This window comes from Miniopterus natalensis, chromosome 13 (assembly GCF_054644295.1).
Source record: "Miniopterus natalensis isolate mMinNat1 chromosome 13, mMinNat1.hap1, whole genome shotgun sequence".
NCBI lineage: Eukaryota > Metazoa > Chordata > Mammalia > Chiroptera > Miniopteridae > Miniopterus > Miniopterus natalensis.
Window position 1 is genome coordinate 13,856,421 of NC_142093.1, and position 13,293 is coordinate 13,869,713.

Genomic DNA, 13,293 nt, shown 5'->3' on the forward strand with positions numbered 1-13,293 from the left:
TTAAATTTCCCATGATTTGATTTTCTCCCTCTGTTCTGAGAATTCATTTCCATGCCTGCACTCCCCAGCCCTGGCGTTTCCAGAAGGCAGGCTGAGAATACACCCAGCGAGGTGCTTTCAGTCCGCATTCACTCAGGGATTCTGGAGAGTCACTGTGCGAGGCTCTGGCGGGAGACACAAGATGTCAGCACCCCTGCCCCAAGTCGCTCAAGGTCTCAGAGGGGAGGGGAAAGGAAACTGATGCTTGCAACCTGGGGTACAGGTGCTGCTGAGAGGGGAACGTGAGGGTGAGGGGTAGGTACCGAGCTTAGCCTGTGCAGACAAGAGGGGACCCCGCCAACCGGGTTCCTGAAAGGCGCGAGGGCCTGCACAGAGCAGCAGCAAAGGTCAGGAGGCGTGAGCCCTCGGTGGGGGCAGGCGGCTGCAGCCCCCGGCCCCGCGGGGTGGACGCGCCTTCAGGGGAGGGGTGAGCTGACGGCGCTGAAGGGTTTTAGAAGAGGGGCAGTGTCCTGCTCTCGGACAGCTCCAGCGGAGGTGTGGAGAATGGGCGGGTGCGGGCCAGAGCCAGGCGGGAGGGCAGCTGGGGGGCCGCTGCAGACAGCCAAGTGAGAGGGGACAGCAAATGAGCATGGTGGCAAGGTGAGGGATCAAGAGCTATCTAGAGACAAAATGAGCGTGAGAGACGAGTAGGACCCTAAGGATTTAGGCTTAGATCAAAGGGTGAGCAGCGGGGCTGCTCTGAGATGAGGCCGGGGAGGGCAATGAGGGTGCTTGCTGTCTCGGAAGGCGGTCCAGGAAGGCTCCGGGAGACATGAGCGAAGAACAAGTGATGAGTCTATGCGACAAATCAAGGAGAGAGGGAGGAGCAGGGAGGCGGGGTTAACTTCAAGGTCATTGTGAGGGTCAGGTGAGGGCTGAGGGTGAGAGCTGTCTGGATGCATTAACCTCCAATCAAATATAAGGCTTTTCTCTTGTTATATCAGAAGCACCAAGGATAACCACAAGGCGCATTTGCCGATCTTGTTCCTTGCTAACCCAGCTGGAACCTGGGCCAGCTCCGTGACTCCACGGGTCCCTCAGCAGAGCCCTCCTCCTGTCACATCACACAGTCTTCAGTTAGTTTTGCAACCACCCTCGGGCCCCCGCCGATCACATCGCTCCATCCCACTGTCTGTCACCGCAGCCAGCCTCCCTGCCACAGCTTCTCCCACCCACAGCTGTCATCGCCTCTCTGCTCTTTTCATCTCCTGTCAAACACATTTTGTGCTTCCTGGCCCCGGCCCTTACATCACTCCCTCTGCTGGCCCTGGCTTCTATCCCCAGCTTCTTAAAAGTACGAACTGCATCAGACCTGGCATCACAGTTGCCTCACTGCTTACTTTGCCTTCCCATTTTCCAAGTAAGTTTGACATTCAGGCAAGTTAAGCATTTGGTCGGTGCAGGGCGCTGAGGCTGAGGCAGGAAGCTCTCTGCCCACCTTGTTCTTGGAGTGCAGCCCGACTCAGAGATGGGGGACAGGGCTCTAAACCAGGGCCTGTCCAAACTCATGCACGTCACCCCTTTCTCCTTCGGAGCCGACACCATCTCTGCCCTGCCTCTCAGACCTGCTTTTACTCACCACAGTGGAGCAGTGAAGAGATGGCAAGGCCTGCATGCCAATGCTGATCCCAGCACCAATACCGATCTGACTACTCATCACCACAGCGGACATAGTCACTGAGTGTCACTAGAGGACAAAGACTGTGCCCAGCCTTGACATGGACTGTGGATTTGCTTCCTCTCACAGCAACCCTGGGTACCATTATTATTTCCATGGGGAAACTGAGGCACGGGGAGTTTGAGTAACGAATGCAAGGCCCAGCTAGTAACTGGTAGAGGGGCCTTATCTCACAGCTCACACAGCTAGCTAGGTCCTGTTAACCAGTTGCCTTGCCTGGGCCTCAGTTTCCTCCCTTGTGAAATAGCGATGAGCCCCTCACCCCAAGGGCTACTGAGGACGTCATGAGAAAGATGTGAGAGCGTTTTGTAAAGTCTCGCATAGTTACAGGGTGTGATTATCTTTGTCCCGAGGACACCAGTCCTGTCTCTTTCTGGCATTAGGGGCCCGTGTGGTATATCACTCCAGCCGAGGGGTCTTTAGAGCCCTGGTGGAAACGGGAACAGAACGTGACAGTGTTCTGGGTTTTAAAGGGGAAAGTCAGCCTGTTCCAACACCCTATTCTAGGCTGAAAACTGTAGGCTGAAAACCAGTCTGCATTCAGACTGCCGTCCACGTGATGTGCCAACTCCAGGAGCAAACAGCTCTGCTGCTCTGTGCTTAATAGATCCTGGAGCCTCCAGATAAGCGCGGAGACAGCGTCACACCAGCTTACATTTGTATCTTAAGCCGAGAGGGGGTCTGGTGACCTCGGCCGAGTGGAGGCCCAAGGGCGTAGGGAAGGCTGTGTAGGGAAGTGGGCACGGCAACGGGCAAAGGGCAGCTCTAATGGTTGGCAGGTCCTTGTGTCCTGTGGGGAAGGGAGGCGTGTGAGGGGAAATATTAATCCAGGGCTGTGGGGGAGGGGAGTTGCTGCTGCTGAGCTGGAAGAGTCATGCATCTGGAAATAGCCTCCAATCCGATTCAGTTCCTAAGTCGGTTCCCACACGTCCCTACCGGCAGAAGTATTTTCAACCAGCACACAGAGCTGGAAGTGACCTCAGTAACCATCTCTGAGCTACTTCTCTCTTCTTACAGGTAGGACACGGCCAGCAGATTGCTGAAGGGTCCGGCAACATCCTAGACCGGATGCAGGTTTTCTCAGGTTCAGTCTAGTTACCCCCCCCCAATTCTGTCACGCTGCCAAGATGTGGGACGAAACAATGAGAATTATCAGAAGAGAAAACAGACTAAAAGTCAGGCTTTGTGCTTGGTTCTGGGCCAAAGGGCACAGGAAGATGGATAGAGAAGGGGCAGAACACTCGATTGGGTATCCAAGTGGCCTACAAACTTATGAAAGGTAAATTTAAACCATGATAAGATACCTCCACTCAGCCTCTTAAAAAACGCTAAAATGAAAAAGACAGGTAATAGCAAGTGACCGATAACAAAGATGTGGAAGAGCCGGAACTCTCCTACACTGCGGGTGGGTGGAACTGGGTAAAACCACCTCCTTAATGTTTGACAGGATCTCCAAAAGCTTCCAGGGATACGCCCTAGAGACACACATACACCTGTTCACCAAACGATCACAGGAGCTAATCATAGGAGCTCTATTCATAAGAGCCCCATTCTGGTAAAACCCCCAAATGAGCATTAACAGTAGACTAGATATATAAACTGTAATATATTCACCCCAAAAAGTACTATGCAGCAACAAGAAACAACACTGTCTTGCAAAGTTGTGGCTGGATTTCATACATATAATTTTGAGGGAAAGCAGACACACAAGTGTACATACTGTGTAACCACGTTTATATGAAATTCTAACAAGCAATACTAGTCCATGGCATTTGAGGTATGCGGTGTTACTCACGGTGGGGACCACGGGCAGGGGCCCATGGGTGACTTCTGGCAAACTGTCCTCTTGTCCTTGGTCAAGGTGCTTAATGAAGGAACATGGCTGTGTTCCCCTTGGAAAAATCTTTAAGCTGGCCATGTGTGATGCATGAGCTTTTCTGTATGAATATGATACTTTCATACAAAGTTTACTTAAGAAAAGATGAAGAGAGGTTCTGGTCTTGGGGCATATTTTGATCTTGCAGCAAAATTTCAAAAGCCATGGAACTGGAAGAATTCAATGTAGCCCATGAAATAGGCAAGGGCCAAAACCAAACTCAGCAATGCCTTCTCCTTCCCTTAGCATTCCAGCTACCCTGCACCCCCACCCCCCACCCCCACAAAGTGCTAAAGAGAACATCCCAGAATGCAGAGTACAAATCTGAGTCTCCTCTACTCTCTACCTTTTTGAGTGCACCCCCCCCTAAATAATTTCTTTAAAAAGATAATTTAGAGGAGGGAGAAATTATATCACCTTCCCCTTGGCATTACTGGCCCTGAGCACATTGGCCAGGGCTTATTTTCAAGGCTGGCTTAGGAAACATTCTTCCCCTGGGTGATTCACAGGTGAGAAGGTACTGGTGGCCTGTGGGGTTGCTTGGATTAGAAAATAATATTTCACCTCTTGTCTTTGTGGATACTGTTCTCTCAACTGGGAATGTCTACCACTGGCTAAAATCCTGTCTCCCCCAGGTCTAGCCCAGATGCCATCTTCAACAAGCCTCACATTCCAGCCACAGGCAAATTCCTTCTCTCTAGGCCAGCCTGATGTTGTGTTGTCTTTTTTACAGGAAAGCTCCTAACTCTTGTGGTTTGTTCCATGGCCAAGACAGAAGTAGCTACACCCAAACCGGGGACAGGACAGCAGATGGGTGCTTGGAAACTGAGGGCAGGAAGTCTATGCATTAACTCCAGAATCAAGTACATGACCTCAGGGCAATCCACATTGGAACATAAGTCCCAAGTGTATCTCTCTCCCTAGACCATGAGTTCCTGGAGAGTGGGGACCAATTCCTAGCATAGAGCTCGGCATGTGGTTGGTGCTCAATAAATGTGTTGAGCAGATGAGTTAGCACATGAATGAATGATTGAGATGCACAATGCACTGTCAAAGTTGGTGGGAATTAACTAGGAAACAAGGTGTGAGACAACATTAACCAGGGCAGTTTGTCTGGATGAATTCTCATCAGCAGGTTTTCTTGACTGGTCCCCTTTCAAAGGCTGAGGAGCTGCCTCTTTGGGCAATCTGTCCGAAACCCACAGAGCAGGCAGTGGGGGAGGGGGACAGTATATAAGGACCAAGGGGACTGGGAATGAAAGGAATCCTAGCCCAGAGGCACCTGCTATCTCAGCCTCTGTGGTCTTTCTTCCAAGCCCTACCCTGGTGAGGGCCCATTCCCAAGACCCTGGTGGCACTCAAACAGCTGCCCAGGGCAGCGGACAGTTCTCCAGGACGTTCAGAAACTCCCTCCGCTGCCCACTCACAAAGTTCCCTGAAAGTCTGAGATGCTCTGGAGTGAAGTGTACTCAGAGCCACTGCCAACAGGCTCACAAACTCCTGTACTGAGAAATAGTGCACAGGAGGGACCAGGACGCAGCAGATGGGGAGCTTGTTTGCAAAAGCTAAGTGTCTGTGATGGGTTTCCCTCCCCTCCCCACCACCTTGATGTGGAATCACCACTCTGTGCTGAGCTGGTGGAATAGCCTTGACTCCAAGGGAATATGAACATTTTTCATGCTTAGCCGTTGCAGCCGTAAAGATTTTTATCCTATTACTGCTAAGTGACGAGTACAAGGAAAGAAATGATGATGATCTTTGGCAGCCATTCCAACGGAGTAAATACAAGGAGGGAGAAATGCGAGCCGAGGCTGGGCCCTGCTCCTTCATTTCCCAGGATGAAAAGGAGCAGAGGAAAAATGTCCTCCTAGTGAGATGTATTGAAGTGTGGAATTTTCCCTCTAGGCAAGCAATAGGCATCCCACTGTTTGAGCCATTTAGCACCGCACTGGACTGGATGAAGCCTGGGAGAGGGGATTGAGGGGGGCATCACAGCAGCCAGGCCAGGGGGAGGTGGCCTAATGGGGCCTCCAAGCTCTATCTCCTTCCAGCCACAGCTCCTGGGCTCAGTCCACCCTGCGACCTGCTCCCCTGCAATCAAAGCAACCCCATAATAAGTATTGCTGGGCAACAGCAAAAATATACATTTGCTTCATCAAAATATTTCCTCCCTTCTAGAGAGGTGTGCCCCCATTTAAGGGCCTCTTGACTGCCAGATGTTTTGTGTGCTACCTGGATGATGACAGATCCAGCAGTTGTCACCAGGATGTGGGGGCAGGACAACTGGAAATCAAAGACTATTTGTTGGGCCATTCAATGATTTATAGACAGCAGGGCTCCCCTGGGAAATCTTCTCAGACTCACCCCAGCCAGACACCGCCTCTCCCTCATATTGTAAGTTATTTATGGCACGCAGCCCCCTGTCCCTGATATAGGTGGCCACAACTTATTCATCCTCGTGACCCCACAGGACCTAGGCTGTGTCCTGGAAGTTAAAGCTTACATCAGAATTGTGGGCCTTAGGGGGAAGTTTAGGGTTAGGACGCCCTGATGCAGGTGCAATGGCTTTGTTCCCACTGAGGCAGGCTGGGAGAGCAGAGTGTATATATATGTAAATATCTGGGTGGGCAAGACCGACCATGGGAGGGTGGATGGATCTACAATTATGTAGCAATTTACAGAATATATGAAGCTTTGAGTCCAACTACAGATGAGAAAACAAAGCCAAGAGAGGAGCAGGGGCATGTGGAAGGCCACTGCTGGCTGCCTCACCCCACTCCTCTCACAGGGCCTGAACTGGGAAAGGAGGCTACTGGGTCACAGCAAACACATGTCTAAGGGCTGATGGCACCAGGTTTTAATCTCCATATGAGCATGTCAAACATGATGGCAGGGGTAGAGTGTGGGGGGAGGCTGTTAATCCCAAAGGGTGAATGAATGGGGATTCAATGGAAACTGTGGACACTTTCCAAAGCATCCTGGGCGTGGGCATTACTCACTGACCACGCCATGTACCCTTTCCACCCTGGGAAAGTGGAGTTTGAGGCCTGCCCCAGTCTTATCTACTCCTGCTCATCTCCTCAGTTATACCATGCTCCCGGCAAACTGGCTGCCTCCAAAATACCTTAGTTCCATGAAGCAAAGGCCCAAGAGAAAAACGGTGATTCTGTCCTATTCCATACAAGAATATTAGGCCCTCAGCCTCTCTGGCGCTTCTCCTATCACAGGACGCCGCGCCGTGACTACTTGTCAGGGGTTCCACTCTGCCACTGCCCCAGGGTTTGCAATCAGCACAGAGGCCCGCTGGGTGAAAACCCACAGCCTTCCTCCTCCCCCCACCCCCAGCACCCCTGTCCTCACCCCACCTGCTGCATCTTTGGATCCCCGGCAGTTCACCGAGGGCCCACCCTCTCACCAGCGCTGTTCTAATGCTCAGCTAATAGTTCTCTATTTCAGATGCTCAGCTAATAGTTCTCTGTTTCAGGCGCTGTCCAAACTGGTCCTATAAATCAGAATCCAATTACTGCGGTAAGAAAATTGGAAGTAAGTTTAATAAGCTCAGACCCCTCCCACAGGCTGTGTCTTCACTCTTCTCTTTTCAGTAATGAGAACTCTTTAAGGGAAAAAGCCTTCCTTTACTGAGTCTGTTCTCCAGATCCCTCATCTGAACGCCCCGAGGATGGAAGGATAAGAGGACGAGGCTTCCCCTAGCTCCTCTTCTCCTCTTTGCACATAAGGCAGATGGGAGGGAGAAATCAATTGTCTTTTCAGTCTTACTCTCCCTTTCATTATTGGTTCAACAACATTTATTGAATTCCTATCGCACACCAGGCACTGAAGATGCTACCAAAGATCACTCCCCCTAGAGGGCAATGGCGTCATAACTAGTAGAGCCTTAGCTGCAAGGCAGGAAGGCAACACAAACGTGGACCAGTGGGAGGGAAGCCTGTATCGATGGGGTTGGGCCCCACGAGGGAACCAGGAATCCTGTGTGGATCAATGGTCACCAGTCCAGGACTGGCCTCACAGTAGGAGCTTCTTGGTAAAGGTGACATCGACTGCCAGGAGGGTGGCTACATATATTCTGTGGTTGAAGGAACTGGGAGAAGGGGCAGGAGAAGGAAGGAACCAGAGAAGCCGAAGGTACACACAGGGCCTGAGACAGAAGTCCTGTCGCCTGGATCAAGGGAGAGTGCTGCAGCATGTAGGTAGGTAGGTAGCCTTATTCCAGGGCCTTTACTTTCTACTCAAACCCTGAGTCTTTCAGCTGGACCAACCCACCCATGGGCTTCATCTGATCCACAAAAGCAAGCAAAAGTAGAAGCTGATACCCTATGGTTTTCAAACTTGAGTGGGCATCAGAATAACCTACAGAGCTTGTCAAGGCACAGTTGTTAGTCTGCGCCCCCAGGGTTTCTGATTCGGTAGTGCTGGGGTGAAGTTTAAGAATTTGCATTTCTAACTAGTTCCCAAACAAAGCCAGTTGTTGCTGGGCTGCCAGTTTGTGGAACCAACTTTGCGAACTGTTGTTCTAAGCCCTTGCTATTCAGAGTGTGATGCATGGACCGGTGGCATCAGGGTTGCGGGGAGAGCTTGTTAGAAATGCAGAGCACAGGCCCTGCTCCACATCTGCTGAGTCAGAGGTGCACAAGACCCCACATGATTTGTTAGTTTGCCTATTTAGGTTTGAGAAACACCTACCTGGAGCAGTGGTTCTTAAGCATGACTGCTCATTGGAGTCACCTGGGGAGCTTAGACAAGAGACTTTAGCTGGTCAGAGTCTGGGAATCAGCATTTTAAAACAGCTCCCCATGTGGTTCTTCTAGGAGGTCTGGATTGAGAATTGCTGAGGTTCATGCTCATGTCTACACTCCAAGCCCGTATGTATGAGTTTGACTCCACCATTCCCATTTCTCTAGCATTGAACTTAACCTTGAAACCCTCCTCTGTCCCTCCCTGCCAACTTAGTTATCTTCCTAGGGCCCCTTCCTGATATCTGGGGTTTGGCTGTATCTCTTGCCTGAACATCTTCAGTTTTCTCAGGAGAGAGCCCTCCCTTTCCAGGCCCTGAGTGTCAGCCTGCTCATATTATTACCCTGTAACAGTAACTACAGTGGAAATGTTTTGACTATTTACTATGAAGTAGGTGAGTACTTTACATATATTTTATTTGATCCTTACAAAAATCACATTAGGTAGCTATCATTATTGTTATTTTTATCTCTGTTTTTCAAAAGAGGAAATTGCAATCCAAAGAAGCCATGCAGTGGTGAGTTCACTCAGCTAAGTCCCAACACAGCCAGGACGGAAACAGGGCGATCTGATCCAGAGTCGGCATCCTTAACCCCTGGGCTGTACTGCCTTCTGCTTGATTCTGCCTTTCAGGGAAGATATGGCCTCGTCCTGTTGCTAGGGGTGTTTACATTTCATCCTTGAGAACTCTGGTAACAAGTGGGACTGGCTTTACAGCAGCTCTCATTGCAATTTTGTCTCCAGAAAACATCTGGCCATGTCTGGAGACATTTTTTATTTTGACAACTTGGGGGTGCTACTGTTCTAGTGGGTAGAGGCCAGAGTTGCTGCTAAGCATCATACAATGCACAGGAGCCTGACAAAAATGTATCATCCAGCCCAAATGCGCGTCTCTGTTGAGAATCCCTAGGCTAGAGGTATAGGTCACCAGCAGCCACAGCTGGTCAGAGCTGGGGCAGGCAGGGCCCAAGAAGGGCCCTAGGGCTCTGTGAGACCAGGCAAACAAGCCCCAGGCATCACACAGGGTGAAATCAGTATACAGCAGGGAGGCTGGAATCACAGAAGGATTAGGGACTTGGCTGGTGATTTCAACCTCATGGACACAGGTTTCCTGGGAGGCAAGGGTTGGAAGTAGGAAACGCCAAGGACCAGGATCAGTGTGGGGGGTAGGGGGGATTTTAATAGGAATGATACCAGAGTCTGACTTTAAGGAGCTTTCAGGCCAGCAGCAGGGGGTGTTCTAGGTAGAGTCCATCCCCTCCTGGGTCTCTGGCTGTAGGGGACTCCCAGTCTCTGCTGCCGGTGAACGAGGCCTCCCACCCTCTCCATGGCTCACAACAATGAGCAGCACGGACAGTGTAAATTACCACATCGTAAACCCTCGAGCGACCAACCGGCAAAAAACCGCTTGCCTGCCCCAGTACTTGGCACTGGACACTGCACAGATCAAGCCTGCTGTTGATGGGTGGGGACTACGGGGGGGAGGGAGAGTGACAGACAAGAAATACCTTAAATGGCGAGTGTCAGGGATAGCCCGGTTGCTGGAGATCCGCTCACTCTCCCGCTGGTTGAAGGCATACAGCTTATAGGGGTCGTCACCCACACGCCACTTTTTGGCATTCAGATACCGCCGCTCATCAAATTGGTCCCATGGGTCATCCCAGTCAGTGTCCAAAACCTGTGTGACAAGAGGGAAGTCTGTGAGAATGGCTCCTGGCCCTCCACCAGCCCTTCTGTCCATCTGTCAGTGCCCAACTGCAGAGGCCAGGCTCATTCTGCGAAGCTTTAGCTCAAAGATGGGGCCAGAGGTGGGACATTAATAAAACCATTGGCAACAAAGATAAACAGAACGACCAGAAGAGCAGCTACCGCTTACTGAGCACTACACGCTGTGCGCTGGGCCTGGGCCGCTTCCTCACCTGATCCCGTGTACTTCTAGTGGTGGTTCTGGGAGGTGGATATTGCTCACATTCCCACTGTGCAGGCAGGAAAGCAGCTTCACCTGGCTAAGTACCTCGCTCAACATGCCACAATTAGGAAGTAGATTCTGGCATCCCAGCTCCAGAGGCCACCTCTCCAGGGTAATTTGAGAACACATGACTGAAATTGCCGGCACAGTAGCTGGCACAGTAGGTCCACAGTAGGACTGCCATTCCCATTGGAAGGCAGTAACGAGAAGTAGGTGATCCATCTAAAATAGTGTTATCCGCTGGACAGATACCTGATGTGTTCCTTTCTTCCTCCAATTCAGGACCCTGAGATTATTTTTAAGAAGCATCAATGGGGGAGCAAGTCATAACCTGCACCATTTGGGGAGGCAACAGTTAGAAGCAGAAGGTGGTTTCCTTTTTCATGATCTCACTTCATCTTCCTCAAACCCTCCGCACTGAGTCGGGAACCGAGGTTTCGCAAAGGCGGCTGGCTTGTCTGGGGTCGCCCAGATGGACAGTGGCAGAGCCACAGCAGAGCCCATTCTCTTGTGGCCTCCGGTGCATTCGCACAGCGGAGGAGAGGAGGCCCCGCCAGGGCCCAGCTGCCCCATTTGCCCCCCCCCCCCCCACGGCAGCTGCACAGCCAGCGGGAGGCGTGGGCTTCAGGGCCTCGGCAGCTGGATGATTCGCTTGACAACCACTAGCTCTGTCACCCTGAGGTGACAGCCAGTCTGTAGCCAACCAAGCTCAGACCTTTCAGGTGCATCAAAGCCAAAAGAACACTGCACCTCTAGGAAGAGCCTACTGACCAGGGCCTGACCAGGCATGGGGGACTCACCCGGGATGAGACGCTCTTTCATGTGCTCCTGAGCCTCGTCGCTGTGCAAGCACCCAAAGCTGCCCGGGGACCGCCACCCCATCCCTGACCACGATGCCCTTCTCCCTTGGGGCGCCTGACAGGGAGGCCAGGGCAGGCGCTCAGCCAGTAGTGCGGGCGCTCAGCCCACGCGCGGCAGGCAAGGGGCCGCTTGCGCGTGTGCACAGCTACCTCGGGCGCCACTCGATCTTATCTGGTAATTGATCTCTCTGTCTCTTCCCTTATCTCCTTTTGAAACAGCATTCTCCTGCTAATAGCACAAAATGAAGCTTTAGAAACCAGTGATTTTTATCCAATAATTGATTTTATTAATGTCCTGTGATACTGCTGCTACACGGGGAACTCGGGGTGTGTGTGAAACTCCTGAGCCTGTGCTGTGCAAAGCCACAGCCTGAGAACTGTCACCTGTGCTTAGAACATCACCGCAGGGCGACCTGACCTCCTATTTTCTAGGGAAGGACCATGGAGTCCTGAATGGTCTCCTGCTGACTCATTTCCAATTTAATTCATTGCAATTCTCTAATAAGCTGTGAGCCCCACAGTGCTCTGTGCTCGGAGGGGAGATGCACAGATGGGGGGCCCCTCCCCTCAAGGGGGCTACAGCGTTGCAGAGAGACATGCATGAAGACACCTCTCACATCTCTCACAGAGGCATGAGCGAAATGGAGAGGGCTTCCTGGAAGAAGTGTCAAGTGAGTTAGAGATGGAAGGCTGAGCGGAAATTTTACTTCGCTTAAGGAAAGATGGGGAGGGAAGTACATGTGTAGTGAAAATCCAGATAAAGGCAGGAAGGCCTGGGGGGGGGGGATATATGGTCAGGGGGTGGGTAGTTCCAGAGTGGGAAGGCGAGGGTGGCACCGCAAAGAGGGCACAAGGGGAAAGAAGCTCTGCAATGCAGCTGGGCAACATATCTCTGGCCACATGTGGGCTGGAGTGAGGGAAGGGAGCAACTGCAGGAGGCCAACTGGGGGGGGGGGGTGACCTCAGTAAACTAACCTGGTGGAAAGGGCAGCCTGAAAGGGGGCCCTGCTGGGGCCCAGATGGATGGTTCCAGAATCAGCAAGAGGAGCAGGTGGAGAGGCAGGCACCGTGGAGAGGGCAAAGAGCCAATCTCTTGGACTCATCCCCAATCTCTGTTCCCACTAGACCAGGCCCAGGGCCAAGAGGGCATGAGGCTGGGTGATTTGCTCAGCCTGGCAATCACCACCCTAGGGGCAGTTAAGCCTCCTTGACAGGATCTGTCTCCTTGGAGATAGTGCCATGAGAACTCAGGAGGATTCTGGCTCCCAGAGAGCCTAGAGCCAGTGCAGCAGCCAGGCTAGCAGAGAGATCACCTGAACAGCCAGGACTAAGCTGTCCTTAGAGGGGGCTGCTCCCTCAGATGGCCACGTACAGAGCTGGTCCACGCTTTTCCACTCTGAGATCCACTGGGGGGAACGCCCTAAGCAGAAAGCTTGGCTTTCCTATCACGACATCTGGACATAGTAAATAACAATGAACCTGTGTTTAAAATAGTAGCACTGCCATTTGAATAGCAACTTCTGTTCTACAAAGCAGCTTGCACAACTGTCACAAAATCTGCGCGCAGCCCCATTTGTACAGGGAGGGATCGGCTTGCCCAGGCTTGCCCAGCGAGTGAAGGGACAGCTGATCGAATCCTCCCCAGGGCATCCCAAGGTCCGCTCTGTCTTCTCTCAGACAGAAACAAGGGCATCTCCTCTGCTGAAGGTGAGCGGGCAGAGAACAACACCGCCCCACCCCAGGAGTGGAGCGGGGCGTGCCCATAGGAAGGGTCAGCCACTCTTTTCTTGCTTGTCTCCCAAATAGGTTGGCTGTGGGCCTCCAGGGACTTCTGAAGGGACAATGACTCCCCAGATACTTCCAGTACTAATGTGGGGTTGGCTTCCAAGTCCCCATGACCAACATCTGAGGGTCCAGAGAAAGTATTGTACATTGTACCCATTCACCACCTGGCTCATGTGACCAGCCAGGAAAGCAACTGAACAGACACTTACACCTTCACAGACCTTCCCAGCACAAGAAGCAGGACTCTTCTCAAACAAGAACACACACCCAGGCACCCCCATTGGGCCCCACCCCAGGACTGTGCCCACTCCTGGGTGGCCCTCACCGCTGCTCC

At 52.0% G+C, this 13,293-nt stretch overlaps 1 protein-coding gene across 1 annotated transcript in view; it reads right to left on the minus strand.

Annotated features, from left to right (window-relative positions):
• Nucleotides 1–13,293, minus strand: part of GALNT14 (polypeptide N-acetylgalactosaminyltransferase 14) — a 157,279-nt gene that overhangs the window by 47,033 nt on the left and 96,953 nt on the right. The window contains exon 2 of the mRNA XM_016219015.2: nt 9,854–10,023. Within this exon, the coding sequence (XP_016074501.1) occupies nt 9,854–10,023 (170 nt within the window). The remainder of the gene's footprint in view (nt 1–9,853; nt 10,024–13,293) is intronic.